The sequence below is a fragment of the Rhinatrema bivittatum genome, chromosome 1, assembly GCF_901001135.1.
Source record: "Rhinatrema bivittatum chromosome 1, aRhiBiv1.1, whole genome shotgun sequence".
Classification (NCBI taxonomy): Eukaryota; Metazoa; Chordata; class Amphibia; order Gymnophiona; family Rhinatrematidae; genus Rhinatrema; species Rhinatrema bivittatum.
Genome location: NC_042615.1, coordinates 724627915 through 724652469, shown reverse-complemented (window position 1 = coordinate 724652469; position 24555 = coordinate 724627915). Strand labels below are relative to the sequence as shown.

At 41.5% G+C, this 24555-nt stretch overlaps 1 protein-coding gene across 1 annotated transcript in view; it reads right to left on the bottom strand.

The window, feature by feature from the left end:
- DHX29 (DExH-box helicase 29) overlaps nucleotides 1-24555 on the bottom strand; it is a 226813-nt gene that overhangs the window by 43432 nt on the left and 158826 nt on the right. Inside the window, exons 19-23 of the mRNA XM_029577204.1 lie at nucleotides 20176-20304; nucleotides 20013-20088; nucleotides 18554-18778; nucleotides 16934-17070; nucleotides 15632-15722 (exon numbers count right to left, since the gene is read on the bottom strand). Coding sequence (XP_029433064.1) covers nucleotides 15632-15722; nucleotides 16934-17070; nucleotides 18554-18778; nucleotides 20013-20088; nucleotides 20176-20304 — 658 coding nt within the window. The remainder of the gene's footprint in view (nucleotides 1-15631; nucleotides 15723-16933; nucleotides 17071-18553; nucleotides 18779-20012; nucleotides 20089-20175; nucleotides 20305-24555) is intronic.

Genomic DNA, 24555 nt, shown 5'->3' with positions numbered 1-24555 from the left:
CAAAGAACTAAGATGTTTCACTCCTTTCAGGAAACAGGCCACAACAGGATGAGCCGACAAGGATCCATCATTCACCTGATTTCTGAAATGGGTGAGAGCCAAGCCTTTAATCAAGCCATCCTGCAAAAATTATAAAATGAGCAGGACCTTGACCGAAAAAGGAAGAGTACCTCAATCCTCAAACCAGGCCTCAAACACTCTCCAAACCCGCACATAAGCCAAGGAAGTGGAGAACTTTCTAGGTCTTAGCAAGGTGGAAATCACTGCTGAGGAATATCCACGTTTCAAGGGCCATACTGTAAGACAAAATAGAGACAGATCTTTGGGAAGAACAGGACCCTGCCACAACAGATCCCTGCATGCCGGAAGTTGAAGGGGCGATTCCTCCAGAAGCTGCCGCAGATCCGCACACTACGTTCTCCTGGGCCAGTATGGAGCAACCAAGAGCACCAGTCCTCTGTGGCACTCGATCTTTCAAACTAATCTCCCCAACATGGGCCATGGAGGAAAGGTATACAGCAACTTGTCTTCCAGCCACTCCTGCACCAAGGCATCAATCCCCAAAGCTTTGGATATCTCCTGCCACTGAAGAATCATGGAATTTTTGCATTACGAGAAGTCGCCAGCAGGTCTAGAAACGGGAGACCCCTACGATCCAGAAATCAGTTGAAACGCGTTTGATAGCACCCACTCTCCTGGGTTCAGACTCTCCCTGCTGAGAAAGTCTGCTCTTACATTGCTATATGCAAGGCTGAGATCGTCTTGAGATGTAGTTTGGCTCATTCCATAAGCTAATCTATTTCTTATTGGCTCTTGGTTCCTCCCTGCCGATTTATATGTCACTGTTGTTGCACTGTCTGACATTATCCAGACCGCTCAACCCTGCAGCCTGTCGCCAAACTGCAAACATGGCAGCCGGACTGCCCTGGCTTCCAAACGAATGATGTTCCAGAAAGACTCTTCTGTATCCCAGCACCATTATGCCATCAGCTCCTGACAGTGAGCTCCCCAACCATGAAGACTTGCATCTGTCATCAGTACTAGCCAGTCCGGTGGTGCTACGGAAATTCCCTACCCTAGATGATCCAGATGTAGCCACCACTGCAGTCGGGAGACCTCCATTGGTAGGTGGAGTTGAATCGAATAGTTCAGAGACTGCGTATTCCACCGAGACAACAGGGAGCGCTGAAGAGGACACACATGCGCCCTTGCCCACAGTACCACGTCCAGGGTTGCCGCCATTAAATCAAGCACCTGCAGGTAGGACTATACAGATCGGTGCAGTGTTCATCAAAGAAGTAGCTGTGCCATCAACTTCTGAATTTGAGCTTCCAGCATGAAAACCTTGCCCTGCTTTGTGTCGAACTGAACCCTGAGGTATTCCAATGACTGAGAAGGCTGAAGACTGCTCTTGGTCAGGTTCACCACCCAGCCGAGCTCCTGCAACCTTGCGGGTCATCAGGCGGCTCTCCTTTTTAATTTGAAGCAATCCCCAATGGGGAGATGCACATCCATAATCTGCTGGAGATGGAAAATACTGGCAGGCTGATGTCACTGCAGGGGTGTATATACTGTGATATCAGTTTGCTCCATCTCCATCTGCTGGTAGAGGTGCATAACTCACTTGGTTCTGGACTCATCTGACTGGACGTTATGAAATGGCAAAATAAGAAAGGCAGGGAAAGAGGGAAGAAAGCAGGACCAGAAAGAGAAGAGGACTATGCATCAGGGCTGAGTCCAAGGCCTCCTTACACTATTGGATCTCTTCTGCTGGCCAGGGCTAGGGCCGCAGCCTTCACCTCATTCCTGTCCTTTTTAGCTCTTTTTTTTTTCTTTTCTCCTGAGAATGGTTCTCAAACACTCAACTAAGGGAGGGAGCTACTGCTTTCACCACAGTAGGTCAAACTGGCCTGTTCAGTCCAGGCAGGCAGAATCCACAAGCACAGATGCATGTCCACCACCTGCTGGAGACAGAGACAATCTAGCTGGCTGGTGCCTGAGCAGAGCTATATGAGGGTGACATCAGCGAGTTTTTGTTCTACATCTCCACCTACTGGTAGGAATAAACAACCCACTGGTGTGGACTGGCTTCCGTGGATAAAGAAATGATGAACATATTTCAAATGCTAGCTAGTGATATTCCATCGCATAATCCACAGGAACCTTAAATATTTGTACATGGAATATACATCTACAAAACAATGCTGCATGTGCTTCATTTAAAAGATAATAACAATCTGCTGTTAATATTAAAATAAACAGTTGTAAAATTAACAGCTTTAACAGCTTTAACAGCTGGTGTACCAGGAAAAATGAAAAAGAGCAGCAGGGGTGGCCAATTCCAGTCCTCAAGAGCCACAAACAGGACTGGTTTTCAGGATATCTACAATGAATGTGCAGGAGATAGATGTAGATACAATGGAGGTAGTGCATGCAAATCTATCTTATGTATATTCAATGTGGATACTCTGAAAACCAGGCCATTTGTGGCTCTTGAGGACTGGAACTGACCATCCCTGGACTAGAAGTTCCCAAACTCTGTCTGGCTCATTACCAGAGGATTAAGCAGTATGACAATAAAAACTGGCTACCTGACTGAAGTCTATTTTACTTGTTTTTTTATTTAAACTTTTTTTTTACTGGATTATCTGTTGTGTTACAATACCCATACAAAATAAACTAAATTCTCCATTTTCAAGAGAAGAAAAGAAAAATATATTTAATTTCATCTTTAACAATAGTATAGTAAATGAGTCTATGGGAAATCAATAGACCAATAGAGTCAAAAAAGAAAAATGATATTCCAAAAGACAAGCTGGAATAAAATAAGCCAATCATATACACATCCAAAACACAAAGTTTTGTACAATCAAAAGAAATATTAATAGCTGTACTAGTTTTTCTAAGTAAATTCTGAATAGAACACTGAACTCTAATTCTTCTTATACAAATCAGAATCTATAATTCAAGAAATAAGACTCATCTATATAATGCAAATTCCAAATGATCTATTATGATTTGCATTACTGATTCAGAGCAGAAATTTTTTCTAAGAATTTGGGTTGCAGACAAAACTGTTTAGGAGTTAAAGAAACTCTCCCTACCTTGCCCAACTTTTTTTTTTCTCTTCCTTTTCTTTTTTACTAATTTTTATTTGCCCTTTACTTTTGTTTCTTTTATAAATTCTGTTTATTTTTTGCCTTTATTCTCTCCCCAATCTCTAGTCTTTTGGTTGCCACTCTATTCTCTGGGCTGGTAGTGATGGCAGCAGCGGTGGCCGCCCCTGCCTGGGCCTAGACTCATGATGTCCTCTTCTGGCCTGGGGCTTGTCAGCTGCAGCTCCTCCCAGCCAAAGGTTTGACCACAGAGGTGATGTCTCCTCTTCCAACTGAGGCCCAAGGCCCAGTTACTGTAGCAATAGCCCTCGGCTGGATGCCATGCCCAGGACTCCCTCTAGAACCCTGCAATCGTGGGTCCTAAATTCAGCCACTAGGTGGCACATTCACGAAATCACTTGCATTTCACCCTTCTCTCCCCAGGGGCTGTGTATGCTATTTCTTGCCTTTCATTTAACTCCAAATTCTGTACAGTCTTAACAAAACCTGTAAATTAGATTTCATAAGAGACCCTACAAAAGGGAAGACAAAATTGAACACAAATTGTATTTTCATTGTTGCATTCTTATTTACTTTCAAAGAAGGACAACAAGACATAGCTCTTTTTTCTAGAAACATCTAATAATAATCTAGAACTTTTCTAATTTATAGAAGTAGTACTTACTACATTGGTCACAGCCTCCGCAGATACAGGAGGCATCAGAACCAATTCCTGAGATGCCTCAGGGTTGTGTCCCCCAAAAACTGCCTGAGACTTACATAGACCTTGTTGCATATTGGTCCTTGAGGCCTATATGAGATAGTGCTGTGGAAGGTACATTAGGAGAAATCCTAATATTTTGAGCCACTACTGGCTCCTTTGAGCAACATATCCCACTGTGTCGCATTTAAAAATCTAAACCAAAATAAGTTCAGTTCTCAAGTTTGTGTCTTCAAAAAATAATCTCTCCACATTCAAAGCTTGGGATCTTGAAAGTTTAACACTGGTAACACATCAGTGGCCATCACTCACACAAAAATATCCTTACTTTCAAACTGAAAAGTAGCCCTTACCAAAAAAAATCTCCATGGTGGATTTCATACAGTTGCCATTAATTATCACTCCAAAAGGAATCCCATCTGTAAACTCAAAATGAACATCAAAGCAACAGCCATGAATAGCACAGAGCAAAGTACCACCTCTAAAACTCTTCAACAAGCAAACAGTATCGTCACAACTCACTACCCTCTACGGCTCTGGTCTCTCTGCGCGTCAGGCTTTGAACTCATGGCCTCCCATTGATGCACATTTCCACCTTTGGCAGCGCTCCACTCCAACTCCAAGCAGATGGGTTCCTCTCACTTCTCTTTTGAGCTTGGAGCTGAGCTCTCACTCATTCTCCAGCCACAGCTCAGATTGGTCTCTTTTTGTAGATACAACCTCTAGCCCCCATAAATCAATCGAGACCTCTGGATCGAGGTTTTACTAGCTGACTGTTTCAGCAGGAGAACAGTCAACAAAAGATCATTGGGAGATCGTAAGACCCAAGAGGGTCTAATAAAGAAGAGGAAGTAACACCTGCAACAGTTTTGGAAATAAGAACCAGAACCTGTTGTTCCACAATTAAGCCAAGATAGGAGAAATGCGTTACGCACGCTGAGTAGGCATAATTAAATGAGCTGCAGCGTTCTGAAGCAGCTGCACTGCCCTCTGGCGACACTTCAGTAGACCAATTAGCAAAGAATTTCCATAATCAATCACAGTCAACAAAAATGCTTGAATTAAAATTCTAAAATCATTTTTAGATAAGAAGTTTCTCAAATTTCATAACAATCCCAATTTATAAAATCCAGACTATAATAATTTATGAATGAGATGCACAGGTTACGCTTGAATCAAAATAAAATCCTAAACTACAAAAAAATGTTAGAAAATGACATAGATCCTATCAATTATTAGTCCTGAATATGTCTCTGGAGGAGGTGAATAAGAAATGCACAAACTTCAATCTTCTAAATATTGAAAACCATCTGATTCTAAGACATCCAGATCTTAATTTGCTGCAAGCAATAAGAAATTAACTGAAAAGTTGTTAGAACATTCTTATTGATTTATTTACATCGTTTATAACCCACTGATCCACCAATCTCAGTGGATAAAAATTTCAGACACAAATTAAAAATTCACAAAACAAAGCAAAGCATAAAACCATCTGGGAAAGGTGAACAAAAAAATAAAACAAAACCTAAATATGGAAAGGGAGGACAAAGATGTGGGCTTTCAAAAGCAAACATAGTCATTTTCTAATCTATATTATTATTATTATTATTATTTATTGTTTTTGTTATACCGAGTTTCATGACAGGCATCACATCAACCCGGTTTACAATTAACAGAGTGTGTAAAGCATAACATAACTTAAAACAATGTTCTCAGTAAGAACCTTGAACTTTAGATACAGTGAATAAATACAGTGAATCAAATAAAGGATGTGAGAAAGTTACAAAAAATCAGGGAAATCAACTTGGAACTGGAAAAGGGGAGAGATTGTACAGAGCAATATTTACATTTTGGCCTATTAATGTAATAGAGTAGCAAAGTGATTAAATAAGAATATGTGAGTAACTGTGGCGGTACATCACTATGAGACGGTACATAAATAACCAGATGCATAAATACGATAATGGTATGATAAAAGCTCAGAAGGTATTGATGAGTGTCAATTTAAGGTTGGTTGATTTGTATTAGGTCCAGTTATAGAATAAGAGTTTGTGCTATTTAATGGAGGTTTTATTCAATGCTTGGAAATGCTTTTTTGAAAAGCCAGGTTTTAGTCTTTTCCTAAATGTTAGAGAGCATGGCTCCTGTCTCAAATCAGGTGGGATAGAGTTCCAGAGAGTTGGACCTGCTGAAGAGAAGGCTCTAAGACTCAATGATTTATGTTGGTAGGTTTTGGCCTTTGGAATTTGGAGTGACTCTTTGTAGTATTCCCTGATGGGTCTGGCGGAAGTGTATTTTTTAAGAGGTATTTGTAGGTCGAGGTGCGTGTTTTGGTTGATAGTTTTGTATATGATGTTGATGGTTTTGTACATCATTCTATAGTGGATCGGTAGCCAGTGGAGGTTTTTGAGGATAGGTGAGATGTGGTCCATTTTCCTGAAGTTTGTAAGGACTCTGGCTGCAGAGTTCTGAACCATTTGTAGCGGTTTGGTATAGGAAGCTGGGAGGCCTAGTAGTAATGAGTTGCAATAATCTAATTTGGAAAAGATTATTGCTTGTAGTATTGTTCTAAAGTCCTGGGCGTGGAAAAGTGGTTTGATTCTTTTCAGAATATGTAATTTGTAGAAGCAGTCCTTGGTGGTTTGGTTAATGAATGGTTTGAGGTTGAGTCGATTGTCCAGGATGGCTCCTAAATCTCTTACGTGGGCTGTTTGAAGGAGTGTGGGTGGTTTTGGGAGTGTATTATTGTTTTCCGGTGATATGAGCAGGAATTCTGTTTTAGAAGCATTAAGTACAAGGTTTAGACTGGTGAGGAGGAGTTTAATTTCTGATAAGCAACTGTCCCAATATTCCATTGTTTTTGATATAGATTCTTCTATGGGGATCTAATCACTTCTGGGAGAGCATTCTAGAGTCTGGGACTTGCTATAAGAACATAAGAACATAAGAAATTGCCATGCTGGGTCAGACCAAGGGTCCATCAAGCCCAGCATTCTGTTTCCAAGTGGCCAATCCAGGCCACAAGAACCTGGCAATTACTAGGGATGTGAATCGTTTTTTGACGATTTAAAATATCGTCCGATATATTTTAAATCGTCATAAATCGTTAGAGCCGCGATACAATAACAATTCCCCCGATTTATCGTCAAAAAATCGTAAATCGGGGGAAGGGGGAGGGGAAGGGGGAGGGCGGGAAAACCGGCACACTAAAAGAACCCTAAAACCCACCCCGACCCTTTAAAATAAATCCCCCACCCTCCCGAACCCCCCCAAAATGCCTTAAATTACCTGGGGTCCAGAGGAAGGGTCCCGGTGTGATCTTTTACTCTCAGACCTCGGACCTCCGTGCGTTGTAGAAACAAAATGGCGCCGGCGCTACCTTTGACCTGTCATATGACAGGCCAGCGCAATTTTGTTTTTTTGTCCCCCGACGTCAGGAGCGTAGGAGATCGCTCCCGGACCCCCGCTGGACCCCCAGGGACTTTTGGCCAGCTTGGTGGGGCCTCCTGACCCCCACAAGACTTGCCAAAAGTCCAGCGGGGGTCCGGAACGACCTCCTGCAGTCGAATCATTTTTCCGTACGGAAAAACGATTCGCGGTAGGAGATCGCTCCCGGACCCCCGCTGGACCCCCAGGGACTTTTGGCCAGCTTGGGGGGGGCCTCCTGACCCTCACATGGCGCCGGCCGTACGGCAACACAAATCGACTGCAGGAGGTCGTTCCGGACCCCCGCTGGACTTTTGGCAAGTCTTGTGGGGGTCAGGAGGCCCCCCCAAGCTGGCCAAAAGTCCCTGGGGGTCCAGCGGGGGTCCGGGAGCGATCTCCTACGCTCCTGACGTCGGGGGACAAAAAAACAAAATGGCGCTACCTTTGACCTGTCATATGACAGGTCAAAGGTAGCGCCGGCGCCATTTTGTTTCTACAACGCACGGAGGTCCGAGGTCCGAGAGTAAAAGATCACACCGAGACCCTTCCTCTGGACCCCAGGTAATTTAAGGCATTTTGGGGGGGTTCGGGAGGGTGGGGGATTTATTTTAAAGGGTCGGGGTGGGTTTTAGGGTTGTTTTAGTGTGCCGGTTTTCCCGCCCTCCCCCCCCCACTGGACCCCAGGTAATTTAAGGCATTTTGGGGGGGTTCGGGAGGGTGAGGGGATTTATTTTAAAGGGTCGGGGTGGGTTTTAGGGATGTTTTAGTGTGCCGGTTTTCGATTTACACGATATTTAAAAAACCCAAACTGCGACGATCCGATTCCCTCCCCCTCCCAGCCGAAATCGATCGTTAAGATGATCGATCACACGATTCACATCTCTAGCAATTACCCAAACACTAAGAAGATCCCATGCTACTGATGCAATTAATATGCTAAACATCCAGCCCCTGGATTCAGCTAAGTGAGCTATCTTGAGAGATGGTACTTCTAATAACAATTCTGAAGAGTGTAAGTGCCGAGAAGGGAGATATTTTTTTAACTAAACCTTGGACATCAAAAGGAGCAAGATTGTGATAAGCCTTAAAAATGAGGGAGAGAATTTTTTAAACTGCACTCACCATTCTATTGAAAGCCAATGAAGACTAGCTAAGACTGGAATTCTATGATCACAAGAAGAGACATCAGAGATTAAATGTGTAGCAGAATTCTGAAAGCATTGTAATACTTTTAAGTGAGACTGGGGTAGACCGAAGAATAATGCATTGCAATAATCACCGTACAAAAGTTGGCATTGTCAAGAAAAAGTTTAAGAGAATGCAGAATTCACAATGTGAAGTATGAAGACTGGACCGCAGAGTTAATATGCAGACAAAGTGATAGAGATGAATCTATTAAGACACCTAAATCACAAGCCCAAGGTTTAATGGGAATAATGTGATTATCAAAGATGAGATTAGTAGGCTAGTTCTCAGGAGGAATGAGTGATAGTAAAACAATATCAGTCTCATTAATATTAAGAGCTAGTTTATTAGATGTCAACCACCTCTTAATTTGCCCTATGCAAGAGGCCTGTTTTTGTGGAGCCTGATCCATGGCTGAAGTAATAGGGGAAAAAAACCTGATCATCATCAGCATACAGTTTAAATTAAATATCTAGGCCTGCCAGAACTTCACAAAGTAGGACCAAATAGAGATTGAACAGAACAGCCGAAACTGAGGATCCTTGAGGACTCCAATAGACAATGGGAACAAACTAAAGGACGTGTTACCAGTCATGATGCTGAAAGAAAGGTCTGATAAATAAGAAGTGAAGACAGGGGAATCCAAGATGGTGGCACGTTAGTTACGGAGCTCCGGACTCCTCTGCGTTTCTTCTTAAATTCTGCTTAAAAAAATTGATTTACTTCGATTTAATATGGGTAAACGGAAGGGTAAAGTGAAAACTTACCCTGAAGTTTCAGAAGGATCTCTTCCGACAGGACCTATGCACCAGCATGTTATCCGGAACCCCAAAATAGTCTCTGAAGCGACGTCCTTGGACAAGGAGGCGGGTGGTGTTTCACAGAACTTGTTCCGGACCTGGAATCTACGCTTTCGCTGAAGCCGAGTCAGGCCCCTCCGCAACCCAGCCCCCCCCCCCCCCCCGTGGAGAGCTCTGTGGAAAACAGAGCTCCCGTGTCTCCCGAGGAAAATCTGCCTCAGTCGGCTGAGTCGGTGTCGGGTGGAGCCGAGAGTGAGGGGCAAACAATAGCAGGAGCGGTTAGCCAGACGGCGAAGGAAGGCTTTGCTGACCTGCAATCAACAGCGGAGAAAACCAGGGCTCCTCAACAACCGGAGTTGGAGGTACTGACTGCTATTTTAACTAAACCTCCTTTGGTAACTCTTGAAAACATTTGGGAAGCTATTACGAATCTTACTTTACAGTTATCATGTTATATTACCCAGCAGCAGGACTTAACGGTTCAAGTTGACGAGGTAAAAATACAAGTAGCAGAAATACAAAATCAAAAGGAGATTCAAGATTCAAAAGACTTAAAAACTCAGAAATCTGTGGAAACAATTGTTATTGGACATACTTATTTGCAAAATAAGATTGAAAATCTAGAGAATAGTATTCGTCGATGTAACATAAGGATCTTGAATTTTCCCAAAAAGAAATTAGTTACATCAATTGAAATGCGGAGAAAGTACTTCATTGAAGCATTGCAAATAAAAGAGGAGATGATACCACCTATCTCCCAAGGCGTATTATGTGATAACTAAAACTTCACCTGTAACATCTGTGAATGTAAGACCAGAAGTATCTCCCATAATAGATTTGTCACATCCATCCTCCTTTTTGGAAACATCAATAGAGGAAGAAGAGATAAAAACCTCTACACTGATTGTGTCGTTAGCCCTGGACTCAGATATGGAGTTTATCCTTAAAATGTTTTTCAGAAGAAAAGATGTTCTGTTTTTTTGGGAAAAGAATCCGTATATTTCTGGATGTTGCAAAAATAACGCAGGCTAAGAGAAAATGTTTCCTTTTGAATCGCCCTGCAGTAATAGGGCAGGGCGCTACTTTTTGGTTATACTTTCCATGCAAATGCGTTGTTAAGCATGCTGGAGTAAAATATGTCTTCTTTGATCCCATACAATTAAATTCTTTTTTGAACAGTAAAGTTAAAGCACAAGCCTCCCAAGCTAGAACTAGCTCTGAATAGAGTATCCTGACTCAGATAGGAATGTCATATCCTAGGAATATATTGAAATTTATTTTTCTTCTTCACATAATTGCATTGGCAAGCGTTCCAACTTCCAGAATTGCCAATTGCATTGGCAAGCGTTCCAACTTCCAGAATGTAACTAAGCGCCCTATCCTGATTGAACTAAACGCCTTTATCCTGATTGAACTTGAACTTAGAATATTTTGTCTTACAGTTAATATGCAATGTTTATCCTGCTAATCGTTTTAATTTAATTTATGAAAATGTTTAATGGTTTATTGTCACTGTTTAATGGTTTACTGTCATTGTTCATAGTTCCTTGTAAAAAAAACCCCGGTCGGACCTCCCAGACCAGGGCAAGCTTTTCGTTCCATGTAAACCGGACTGATTTATATTGTATACAGGAATTCCGGTATATAAAAAATTAAAATAAAGAAATAAATAAATAATTTTTGGGGTCTAACAGGATGGAACAGAGGTATATTGTTTCCTTTCTAATATTTACTAGATTGTTTAATCTTAGAGAAATATGATGTTGTAAACCTCTGTACATTATTTTGTCAAGTATCACTTGTTAACTGCATATCAAAAAAAAATTATAAACAGTTAAAAAAAAAAATTATGAATTGAACCAAGAGAGAACGGTTTCAGAAATCCCCATAGACTCTAGACGAGCTAGTAAGATGGAATGATTAATGGTATCATAGGCTGACAATATGTTGAATAAAACTAGCAAATATTGGGTGCCCTTATCAAAACCTTGACGAATGGTGTCAAAACTACTCAGAAGTAAAGTTTCAGTTTTATTCGAGGACAGAAATTCAAATTGAGCATTGCTGAGAAGACAATTAGTGTCAATGTGATCTTGGAGTTGCACCAGCACTACTTTTCCAAAATTCTAAATAGGTGCAGAATTGAAAAAGGTCTGTAGTTCTTAGGATTAACTGTCCATGCTAGGCTTTTTTTTTTTTTTTTTTTTAATAAAGGCCGGATGGTTTTTAGCATGCCTGGGAGGGTTCCTTCAGAAAGTTAAGCATTCACTAGCTTAGAGATGGAAGCATCAACATCAGAACTTTTATCAGTGCTGAAGCCTGTGTATGACCTTTCTTTCTCTGGGGTCTGCAGCTGATAAGGTACTTCCCAATTGCAGACTCCAGGATACAGCGGTGATCATCTCTCTTGAACTCTGGTGCATTCAGGCACTGATTAGCCTTGATAAAACATAGAAACATAGAAACATAGAAATGATGGCAGAAGAAGACCAAATGGCCCATCTAGTCTGCCCAGCAAGCTTCACACATATTTTCTCTCATACTTATCTGTTTCTCTTAGCTCTTGGTTCTATTTCCCTTCCACCCCCACCTTTAATGTAGAGAGCAGTGATGGAGCTGCATCCAAGTGAAATATCTAGCTTGATTCGTTAGGGGTAGTAGCCGCCGCAATAAGCAAGCTGCACCCATGCTTATTTGTTTTACCCAGACTATGTTATTAGCCCTTATTGGTTGTTTTTCTTCTCCCCTGCCGTTGAAGCAGGGAGCTATGCTGGATATGCGTGACGTATAAGTCTTCTCCCATGCCGTTGAAGCAGAGAGCCATGCTGGATGTGCATCGAAAGTGAAGTATCAGGCACATTTGGTTTGGGGTAGTAACCGCCGTAACAAGCCAGCTACTCCCCTCTTTGTGAGTGTGAATCCTTTTTTCCACATTTCCTCTTGCTGTTGAAGCTTAGAGCGATGTTGGAGTCACCGTAAGCCTGTGTATGTTTATTTAATAAGGGTATTGACTCCAGGCAGTAGCCATCATTCTGGCGAGTCACCCACTCTTCATTGGCAGCCTCTTGACTTTATGGATCCACAGTGTTTATCCCACGCCCCTTTGAAGTCCTTCACAGTTCTGGTCTTCACCACATCCTCCGGAAGGGCATTCCAGGCATCCACCACCCTCTCCGTGAAGAAATACTTCCTGACATTGGTTCTGAATCTTCCTCCCTGGAGCTTCAAATCGTGACCCCTGGTTCTGCTGATTTTTTTCCTTCGGAAAAGGTTTGTCGTTGTCTTTTGATCATTAACACCTTTCAAGTATCTGAAAGTCTGTATCATATCACCTCTGCTCCTCCTTTCCTCCAGGGTGTACATATTTAGATTCTTCAATCTCTCCTCGTACGTCATCCGATGAAGATCCTCCACCTTCCTGGTCGCCCTTCTCTGTACCGCCTCCATCTTGTCTTTGTCTTTTTGAAGGTACGGTCTCCAGAACTGAACACAGTACTCCAGGTGAGGCCTCACCAAGGACCTGTACAAGGGAATAATCACTTCCCTTTTCTTACTCGATATTCCTCTCTCTATGCAGCCCAGCATTCTTCTGGCTTTAGCTATTGCCTTGTCGCATTGTTTCGCCGACTTCAGATCATTAGACACCATCACCCCAAGGTCCCTCTCCTGCTCCGTGCACATCAGCCTTTCCCCCCCCATCGAATACAGTTCATTTGGATTTCCACTCCCCATATGCATGACTTTGCACTTCTTGGCATTGAATCTCAGCTGCCATATCTTCGACCACTCTTCCAGTTTCCTTAGATCCCGTCTCATTCTCTCCACTCCTTCCGGCGTGTCCACTCTGTTGCAGATCTTAGTGTCATCCGCAAAAAGACAAACCTTACCTTCTATCCCGTCCGCAATGTCGCTCACAAAGATATTGAACAGGACCGGTCCCAACACCGATCCTTGCGGTACACCACTTAAAACCGCTCTCTCTTCAGGCATCAGTGACTTCTAAGGTGGACTCAAATGCAAGCTTTGAATCCTGGTATATCCACTGTCACATAGACAGATGCAAGCCATCTAAAAACTTCTCCAGGAGAATTAGGTTGGCCATATCCATGCCAGACTTTCCTTCAGGCTGAAGCTACTTCCATCCTGCAATCTTCAGTTGATAGAAGAGGTTCAGTGGACTCTCTCTTGAGCAGATGTTTTCCCGCCAGAACTGTCATCAGTATACTTCTGGGGTACCTTCTGCATGTTCAAAAACGGCAGCTTTAACCTCCGCATAGGTGGCCCCTCCATCAAGATTTGCGTCCTGAAATGCAGCTTGACTGCTGCCTGTCAGCAAATTGCCCAGGTAGGTAGTCCACATCGACTCTGGCCATCCAGCTAAGTGGGTCACCGTTCAAAATTTACGGGAAAACTATCTGGGTCCTCTCTTGGATTTAGTTTCAATGTCTATCAGCCACTGCTATTACTAGCAACAGTAACATGGAATAGACTTAGTTTTTGGGCACTTACCAGGTTCTTATGGCCTGGATGGGCCACTGTTGGAAACAGGATGCTGGGCTTGATGGATCCTTGGTCTGACTTAGTATGGCATGTTCTTATCATGGGAGCCAGATGGATGGCCTGGGCTGGAGTAGCTTGTATGGCCTATGCTATCTGCATCAAAGAAGCCTGTTTGCCCAATTGCTCTTGCAGGATTTTCTGTTGGCCCACTAGCTTCATATTATGCCTTGCAATTGCTGTTGCCCTTCTGGAGTAATTGCTCCATGCTGGCTTGACATTTATTTTGCTGTATCTGGACTCTCACTATATGTAGAGGAATCCAGCTGCTTCACTGAAGGCATGGAAAAACGTTTCCTTTTGTTTCCACACACAAAAACCAAGCTAGCTCTCACTTAACGCTATGTCCTTCACTATCAGAGTAGGGCTTGCCCCCTTGCTGCCACTGTAGCAAGGCCCCCGCCCCCGCGGCCCTTTTATTTTTTTTAAGCATTGATTTCTGGTCTTCTGGTACTTAGATAAAAATCCCACAGTTTCTACCATGTGTGATCCCATGAAAGCAACATTTAACTTGGGAGGGTACCAGGGAACTGGACTTCAGACCTTTTCTTCAAAGAATAAATTTATTATTTACAGCACAAATGAAAACTAGCAGAAAAAGGTATGCTTACCTCAGCAGCTTTAAATCAAAAGTTATGGCAATCACAAAGACAGACAGATAGATTTCCATATTAGGAGCTAAAACCCAAGAAAGAGATCTAGGTGTCATAGTGGATAACACATTGAAATCGTCGGTTCAGTGTGCTGCGGCAGTCAAAAAAGCAAACAGAATGTTGGGAATTATTAGAAAAGGAATGGTGAATAAAACGGAAAATGTCATAATGCCTCTGTATCGCTCCATGATGAGACTGCACCTTGAATACTGTGTACAATTCTGGTCGCCGCATCTCAAAAAAGATATAATTGCGATGGAGAAGGTACAGAGAAGGGCTACCAAAATGATAAGGGGAATGGAACAGCTCCCCTTTGAGTAAAGAGGTTAGGACTTTTCAGCTTGGAGAAGAGACGACTGAGGGGGGATATGATAGAGGTGTTTAAAATCATGAGGGGTTTAGAACGAGTAGATGTGAATCGGTTACTTACTCTTTCGGATAATAGAAAGACTAGGGGGCACTCCATGAAGTTAGCATGTGGCACATTTAATACTAATCGGAGAAAGTTATTTTTTACTCAACACACAATTAAACTCTGGAATTTGTTGCCAGAGGATGTGGTTAGTGCAGTTAGTATAGCTGGGTTTAAAAAAGGATTGGATAAGTTCTTGGAGGAGAAGTCCATTACCTGCTATTAAGTTCACTTAGAGAATAGCCACTGCCATTAGCAATGGTAACATGGAATAGACTTAGTTTTTGGGTACTTGCCAGGTTCTTATGGCCTGGATTGGCCACTGTTGGAAACAGGATGCTGGGCTTGATGGACTCTTGGTCTGACCCAGTATGACATGTTCTTATGTCCTCCTCCCCCAGGGCCTTCTGTTCTCTCCTGGGCCTTCTCTTATTATTTAATAGCTTTTTTTTTTTAATACCGATATTAAGTAGGGAACCTGTTTAGGGAACGCCCAGTCACTAGGATTCTCTTCTGTACTAATTCTTATGGTGGACCGGGCCAGATACCTGGAGCCAGTCTCTGAAGATGTTCTGGGATTTCTCCTGTATATCCCTTCACACACAGTCTAATGGATCCTGGATAAAATAAATTTAGGAACCCTGATAGACAACATATGGATCAGATGGATGAATTATGACAACTCAATACTCCCTTTATAATATGACAATCATATTTTCATTATTATTTGCTGTACTCTAAGGCTCGTATCTAACAATCATGTGGCCAATGGCTGAAAATACCTCAATAGTTAGCAGGGCCTTTCTGTTAAGGAAGTTCTTCCTGCAGTAAGCCATTTCAGAGCGATAGCCTTCTTCACGAGCCATCTTCCACCTTGGTAAGACAAAGTCAGAACGTGTTTTTTTGGGGGGTATAGTTTCAAAAGAACAGATTGAAATACACTTTCACTGCAGAATTTAAAAGACCTACAATATTCTGTTTGTTCACATTTTAAATCCTTTCACATCTTAAATGAATATATTCACTATTCAGTTTTCCCTCAAAATTTCACACACTTATTCATGGAGTCCTGCTTACACTGACATAAGTAACCTGTTCAGTAAAATTACTGTACTGAGTTTTAAGCAATTTTCCATGTGAAGCAGTATTGCTGAGAAAAAAATGCAGCTACATTTACATTTTTCTATAGGTATACAGTAACAGTTTTAAACATCTCCTATGCAGTTAAGGGAAAGCAATTAAGCTTTCCCTTAATTCATTCGATCCTTCCGGCTCCAGACCTCCTCCACTAATAGACATGCTCTCAGGTTCTCCTCCACGCCACTCTTCAGAAGATTAGTTCCATGTCAGGTACCCTATGTACAAGACACTTTCAGTTTTTCAGGTTTTCCCTAGATTCAAGACTCTTTTCAGTTTTTTAGGTACCCTAGGTACAGTCAATTTGTTCAGCTCTTTATCCTCCGGCTCTCGGGAAGAGCCCTCATCTATTCGCTCGGTTATCCCAGTTAATGTATCCCTTGTTGTGATGTAATGCATTCTTATATGCCAGTTCACGTGCTAATGTAAACCGCAGTGATGTGTAATGTTTTACATGAATATCGGTATATAAAAATGCTAAATAAATAAATAAATTTAGGTGGAGCAGGCAGGTTCAACCCTTGTATACATACACAGTGAGAGTAACCTTCCCCCTCTCCTCCAAAATCTTCAGATCTTTACCACCAAACAATACAAGCTACATGACCAAAATATATTAATTATGGTATTTCTACGTAAATGTTAAATATTTCTTTCTGGTCTTATGCTATAACAGTGGCAATTTTTAGTTTAAAATGAACAGATTGAGATATACTTTCCCCTGGAATTACCCAGGATAACCTTACACATGGCTAAGAAGTAGTGGCGGAAGATGTCATTAAGTAAATGCTTTTGCATGGTACGTAAGTACAGCATGGATTGCTACTGTGCTGCAGGCTGGAAAGCTAATTGAGTTTCAGAGCAGAATGCAAAGCTTGTAGATTATAGCTTTTCCTTGTTTTATGCAGTTATACCTGTGATAATTTTTAGACAGGCTGATTCCTTACCCTAAATATGCACTGTACATTGTCAAATGGTCTGAGTTCGCCATGGCTATTGTGGATTTTGCCAAGTCTGCTTCATCTTTTCTACCAATTGGCGTCACAAATGGGGATTTTTCTGTCATGGTTGCAGCCAGTGTTGCCTACGAGCAATAACGAAAAACCACATCAGTTATTAGGAGCATGGACTATACTAGAATGCAGAAAATTCAAATATTACAGATAGAGGGCAATTTTTAAAGCAATCTAGCCATGCTAAGAATAATTGCACTTAAACTGCCCTCCTCAACAGACTAAAAATACCCAGTGTCTTCCATAGCACATGCATTTTTACCTAAATATCGAGAATACATTCCCCCATGCACGTTTAAGTTAGGGGAGGAAAATAGTGCACAAAGATGACATTTTCAAAAGTACACATACTGTTGGAGAAAGGATGCTGGGCTCAAAGAACCATTGCTTTAACCCACAATGGCAATTCTTATGCTCTTATGTGCTGAAAAGCACCTTGGTTAGTCCTCTTCATCCCAGTACTGCTCTGGGATGATCAGCTATAGAAAGTTTGGTGGATTGAGATGGTGGTGGCAACAGCTCTAGGTTGAGTCAGTCTGAACAAGGAAATGAGCAAGAACAAATGATGCCTCCCTTGTTCTGTCCAGTGCTGCTGCTAAGATGGTACCTTTCCAGCCTTTAAATGGTCCAGGTCTGTGTTGGCTGAACAGATCTGACATCACTGCAAAGAGCGCACTTGAGATAAGGTGCAAGACTATAAAATAAATAGAGTTCTCTTTTCAAAACGATCAGTCACTTTGAACTACAAAAAGAAATCCAGACGGAACAAAGGCCAGGGTAGCAAGCTGCTCCTTCTCTATACTTAGGGTCCTTTGCTTTCAGATTTTCACTCTAATTTTAGACTGATTATAAGAACAGCTCCAGAGCTGCAGATGCAATTTCTCAAGGCCTCCAGCATTTGCTGGAAGCCAGTGGGGGTCAAAGATCCTGTAAAAATTTTCACGTCCCACCCCACACCAGCAAAAGTGCTTGCTCTCTAGTGTTGCTGATGTGGCACTGGAGAGCAAGAGCCTGCCAAACAGCCAGAGTGCCTGCTGCTTGGTGCTATCAATGCAGCATTTGAAGTAGGCTATGCCCACCAGAAGCACTTCCCAGCAGGCTCCCTGGCCCCACACAAAAGTAGAAGTGCGTGCTGCAGAGCACGGGAGCCTCAGTAAGCTGAAGGAGAGAGGAGGAGACACAACTAATAAGGAATGTGTGAGGGGGCCAAGAGGGAAAGTCTCAGGGGACTGGGGAGAAAAAAGGGTTGGGAACAGAGATTGGGATGCTACTGAGTGGGCGAGTGGGAAAATCTGCTTAATATTGTTTTATTGTCCTGGCTTCTATCTACCAAAATAAACACCGATATATATACCCAGAAAAATGTCATGTTTTTCCATTGATTTTGTTCTTATAATAAACCTGATAAATTCCCAGGAGAAATTAAAAAAATAAAAACAGAAAATGAAGGTCTCTAACTATACTCAAAAGGTGATCCCCCCTGTGTTTCAAACATTCTTTTCTGATCAAAAATTGATGGTTCATTTAACACTATTGGCGTAGTGGAAGACTTACCACGGGATCCAAACAGCCAAAAATGGCACCAAATATCAGCATTTTGCCAATTTTAACATTGACAGGTAATGCTGCAAGATGCTGTCCCAAAGGAGTGAGCTTAGGCTGAGTCAACTCGCAGGCTCCAATCTTCCGCAGCAGGTTCATTGCGTTGCTGATGACCTGAGACTGAGGAGGGTCCAACGCTCTGGAGAGGAAATCCTCAGGTGAACCAAGATCACATTTCTAAACATTAAAACGAACATGAAACAATCCGATGTAAACAAATACTGTATGTGAAAGTGCACAAATGACTTGCAGTTTGAGGAGACCCCATCCCTTTTGTGCCTTTTATAAACCCTCCTCCAAAACTTTTCCCTTTAGCTCTGCACTTAAGGATTACTTACACATTTCTTGGCTTCAAAAAATATATATATTACAGTTAAATCTGCTTTACAGTAGCTGTGGAATTTATAGCGATTAGACAGATTGGGGGTGCTGAGGTTCAAAGAAATTCAGCAAATTGCCTATGCACACTGCCAGGTTTCATCGCCCTGTCAAAGCCCTTATTACTCACACTTCCAGCAAACCAGAGGTGCAGGCACTGCCCTGAAGTGGTGGCTTACGCTAAGCAGTGAGGATGTTTAATTGTAAAAGATCAGGGATTGGCAGGGAGAGGGTTCAGAAGGTAAAGAGAACATTGTTGCAGAAGCTCCACATACTTGAGCTATGTACATTTGTACAGTACTGTTCTCTCGGAGCATTCTTTCTTTAACAAAAGCAAAGAAACCATTAATTCAGAAAACAGGACTACTCAAAGACTGTGGCAACATGTTACAATGCTGGAAATAAAGTACAGAAACAAGAAATCTGGAGCTCCCACCAAAACCCAGCTTGACAACATGATGCCTCATATTGAGCTGCTGCCATAGTACCTGCCCAGTTAAGGCATATTTCGGTTTGATTACAAAAAAAAATCAAAACAGCAAGTCCTAGAATTTCAAAATTAAATGTTAAATGGAAATGTAAGGAGGCAACTGAAAACAACAAAGCCAGGGTGACCAACTCTGGTTCTCGAGAGCCACAAACAGGCCAGGTTTTCACAATATCTGCAGATTTATATACACTGTCTCCAGTGTATGCATATTCATGGTGGATATCCTGAAAACCTGGCCTGTTTGTGGCTCTTGAGGACTGGAGTTGGCACCCCTGAACAAAAAAACCATCACTGTAATCCTTCTGACCACCTGGTCTCTGATTTTTTTCAGAAATGTTCTAAAAGATAAAGATTCCATAAAACAGGACCACAACCTGTCACTAATTCAGACAAGCCTAATCCCTTGACAGCTAAATTTCTTGACCATCCTAAAAGAAACATTAGAGAAGCCCTTACAACATGATTTACGATTCTTTTCAATGAGGTTAAACTGCATAGATCAATGTGATTAATAATAAACAAGGTGTTAAATGAAAATTTTACCATAATATGCAGACATAACTCTTCCAAAGGAACACGCAGTATTTCTGGAACAGAATAGTCCAAAAAGCTTTCAAACCTGTAACAATAAGGTAAGGAAGTTCACGTGCAGCACTTTTTAAATAATTTCATTCAGGTTCCAACCAAATACCTTCTAAATCCTTACCTCTCCCTTGTATAGAGTCGGAAACAGAATCCATCCCGAACACGCCCAGCTCTCCCTTGACGCTGTAGGGCACTAGCTTTGCTGACAAAAGTTTCCACTAATGAACTCATCTGGCTGCTTTCATGGTATCTGACAAAAATGCATAGAAAATGAAACTGTAATAAACTTCTACATGGAGTAATAAGTACTTACCTGTAATTCTTCATCTACCAAGTATCTCAGCAACCCTTCTGATGTTCCATCTTGGAGAAGCTTTTCCCAATCCCACTGCCACTCCTTGTGACCTTGGGCACATCATTTTATCCTCCATTGCTCAGACACAAATTGAGATTGTGAGCCCTCTGGGGACAGTGTAAATACTTACTGTACCTGAATGTAACTCGCCTTGAGCTACCAATGAATCAATAAATAAGCTCTAGCATGTTCTCACCTTCTCCAACAGTGCAAACAAATGCTAGGACCAATCACCTAAGTTTCTTTACTGTAGCCAAGAGAAAAAAAGGAGAAAAATACAACTCCCAAACAGGGGACAGGGTGTATTATATAATCGTTCACAACTATTTTTAAAGAACAATCATCATAAGTACACAATGACCCTTTCTCAAAGCTAAGTAGGTGAACAGAGTCCACACTGATGAAGCTAGGCTAGTGAAGGGTTGGCTACATCAGAGTGCTGAATCAATACAAAAGGAAGCCAAAGCAATATGCCAAACAATAAACCAAAACAAAAAATAAAAAGACAAAAAGAAACAGCTTAAAAACTGATCAAATTACAATATCCTTAATTTTTATACAGGCTGGTATCACACGCTCATTTGGTTGCCAATACTGCTCACTAAGTAGCAATTCTACAGGCATATTCACCTTCAAATATAATAATTTATCAGCCCATCCACTACTGCCTGTCATAATAGGGTATTGCAGCTCCCACCAGTGTGCAACTTTTTATATATTTTTTATCTTATCAAAGTGCTAACAAGCTGCACAGACAAAAAAAGTTAACTACAAAAACCATCTTCAATTCTTTATTCTACATTCTATATCATTTATGTCTGGTGAGAGGAATTCTAGACTTGAGGACAGAATTGTCATCTGTGAGCTGAGTCTTCTTTCCAGAGAAATAGTTCCTCCTTGGCCAGCATGTATAAACTGAGTGCTGTCGTTGTATGGCATTACATGTCACGGATTCTATAGAATCAAGCAAGATACAGATTTTGCAGAAACAAATTGCAATCTGGAATCTTTATGGATAGAAATCTCATGACAAAAGTTAAGGAGTGTAGCACTGGGGGTTTACTACCATCCACCCAACCAGGGTGGTGAAACAGAACGTGAAATGCTAAGAGATATTAGACAGACGACCAAGTATGGAAATAAAATAATGAGAGATTTAAATTACCCCAATATTAATTGGGTGAATGCCTCATGAGCTCAAGACAAGGAGATTAAGTTTCATGAGCTCAAGACAAGGAAATAGAGCTCTATTTAAAACTTACATCATATAAGATAACAAGTGCTACTGTATTGCAGTGAAGATAAAAGATAAAAAGAAAAAAACTTTATAAACATGCAAAATTGAAAAATTACAAAAAGACTGCCGCAGATGATTAGAGGTCCGGGTGGCTCTCCTGTCAAACACTTAGAGAACACGCTGACAGGCTTGATGATGCGGCTATGTAACTTAAAAGACACATAACATTATTAGATATATCTCTGTGGGGAGACGGCGATTCAGAGAATTATATTGAGACATTTCCTTTTACATTGGTATTGATATTGATGGAAATTGTCTGAGTTCTTTTTGTATACGATTATTTAAATACACCATTTTGGAAGTCCAGATAAAACTTTTCACAAATCAGGAAAAGTCAAAAGAAGAATAAGCTCTTGCCAGCATGGCTAAATGGGCATTCAAAGCCAAAAAAAAGCATCTTTTAAAAAAAATGTAGAGAAGCCTAATGAGGAAAACAGGAAGGCAAATAAACACTGCCAAATTAGTTGTAAAACATAATAAAGCAGGCCAAGAGAAAATATGGAGAGAGACTCAATCCTGAGAAGAGTAGTGAAAAGAGAAGAAGATTTGGTTGGTGGCTGAAGAAGATTGGTAAGTATTGCTTGCTGGATAATATTGGAACTTAAAAGTTGGTAAGAGGCAAAATTGTGGGGTAAATTAACTTTGAGTGTGTGTTTGCCTTGATTAAAAGAAATAACTTACCTTTCCTGGCTTTTAGAGTGTGTGTGCCTGATTAAAAAAATAAAGACCAGGGAGATAGATAATGTCTGTTCTAGTGTCTTTCTTTCCTTCCCATCCACATTTAAAGCTCAGTCTATAATTTATAAACTTTATCCTATATAAGAGAACAAGAGTCATTTCCACATCAAAAATCAAATGGGGATTGATCTAGAACAAGGGACTGACCCAGCCCTTATCAATTAGATCAACTGTCCCATTGCAGGTCTTTGCCAAATTAACAAATACATCACATAAATTTAAAGGACTCTGACTTCTACATCCCCAGTATCATAGCAACCTAAATTAACTAGGAACTCAACAATCTGAAGATGCAGACAGCAGTCCAGCAGCAAGATGGAGACCGTCCAGTCTTTTCCATCGAGTGCCACATGTAAGATTATCTACCATTTGGTGAGAGATTGTACTGGGTGTTCACATACAAAGAGCTCCTGGCTCTCAGAAAAGGAGTCTGATCTCTGGAGGCTAGAGTGGCAGATCTGGAGGAGCTGAAGCAGACAGAGAGGTATATAGAGGAGACCTTCAAGGGCAAAGTAGCCAAGTCCCAACTCTAGTCAGGCAGCCCCAGTGATGATCGCTTGGTAACTTGTCTGCCTGGTACGAAGAGGGCAGACTTCACGCATCACCTAGATAAGATTTTAGACAGTGCTGGGGAGAAGCCGGCTGTCCTGGGCCATGTGGGCACCAATGACATAGGAAGGTGTGGGGAGGGATGTTCTAGAAGCCAAATTTAGGCTCTTAAGTAGAACGTTGAAATCTAGAACCTCAAGGGTAGCAATCTATGAAATGCTCCCCATTTCATGTGCAAGACCCTAGAGGCAGGCAGAGCTCCGAAGTCTCAATGTGTGGATGAGACAATGGTGCAGGGAAGAGGGCTTTAGCTTTATTAGGAATGGGGTAGCTTATTCCGGTATGATGAGCTCCATCTTAACCAGGGTGGAGCTCATGTTACTGGTGTTAACCTTCAAAAAAGGAGATAGAGCAGTCACTCAGCAGTGCACGGTTCAGGGGGAGGTATCTTCAAAGGATACTAAAATAGTAAAGGAGTTAGGGCATCCCAACAGAGAGGTTCCAATGAAAGCAATAGTAGCCCATGTGCCTATAAGTAAAGATCCACCTGAGTTAAAATATTCCAAAATACTCATGTCAAATGACAAGCAAAGTGCTAATGAAATGTCTGTTTGCTAATGCCAGAAGTCTAAAAAGTAAAATGAGAGAGCTAGAATGTTAAGCACCGAATGAAAAGATAGACATATTTGGCATCTCAGAGACCTGGTGGAAGGAGTATAAGCAATGTGACATTGCTATACCAGGGAACAAATTATATTGCAATGATAGGGTGTGGGGTGTGGCACTTTATGTTAGGGATGGTGGGGGTGTGGCACTTTATGTTAGGGATGGAATAGAGTCCAACAGGATAAACATCCTGCATGAGACTAAATGCACAATAGAAACCTTATGGGTAGAAATTCCATGTGTGATGGGGAAGAGTATAGCGGTGGTGTATACTACTTTCTACCTGGCCAAAATGAACACATGGACGATGAAATGCTAATGGAGATTAGGAAGCTAATACATTTGGCAGCACAGGAATAATGGGAGCTTTCAGTTACCTCAATATTGACTAAGTAAATGTAACATCAGGACATGATAGGGAGTTAATGTTTCTAGATGAAATAAATGACTGCTACATGGAGTAGTTGGTCCAAGAACAGACGAGATGGTGAGCCATTTTAGTCCTAATTCTTAGTGGATCTCAGGATTTGATGAAAGAGATGATGGTGATGGGGCTGCTCAGCATCAGTAATCATAGTGTAATCAAATTTGACTTAGTGACTGGGAGGACATTAAGTAGATCTACAATTCTAGCATTAACTTTCAAAAGGGAGACTTTGATCAAATGAGGAAAACTGTTAGGAAAAAACTGAGGGGTGCAGCTACAAAGGTTAAGAGTTTACATGAGGTGTGGGCACTGTTTAAAAATACCATCTTAGAAACCCAGTCTAGATGTATTCCATGCATTAAAAAAGTGGAAGGAAGGCCAAATAAATGCCGGCATGGTTAAAAAAGTGAAGTTTAAGAAGCTATTTTAGCCAAAAGAACTTTCAAAAATTGGAAAAAGGATCCAT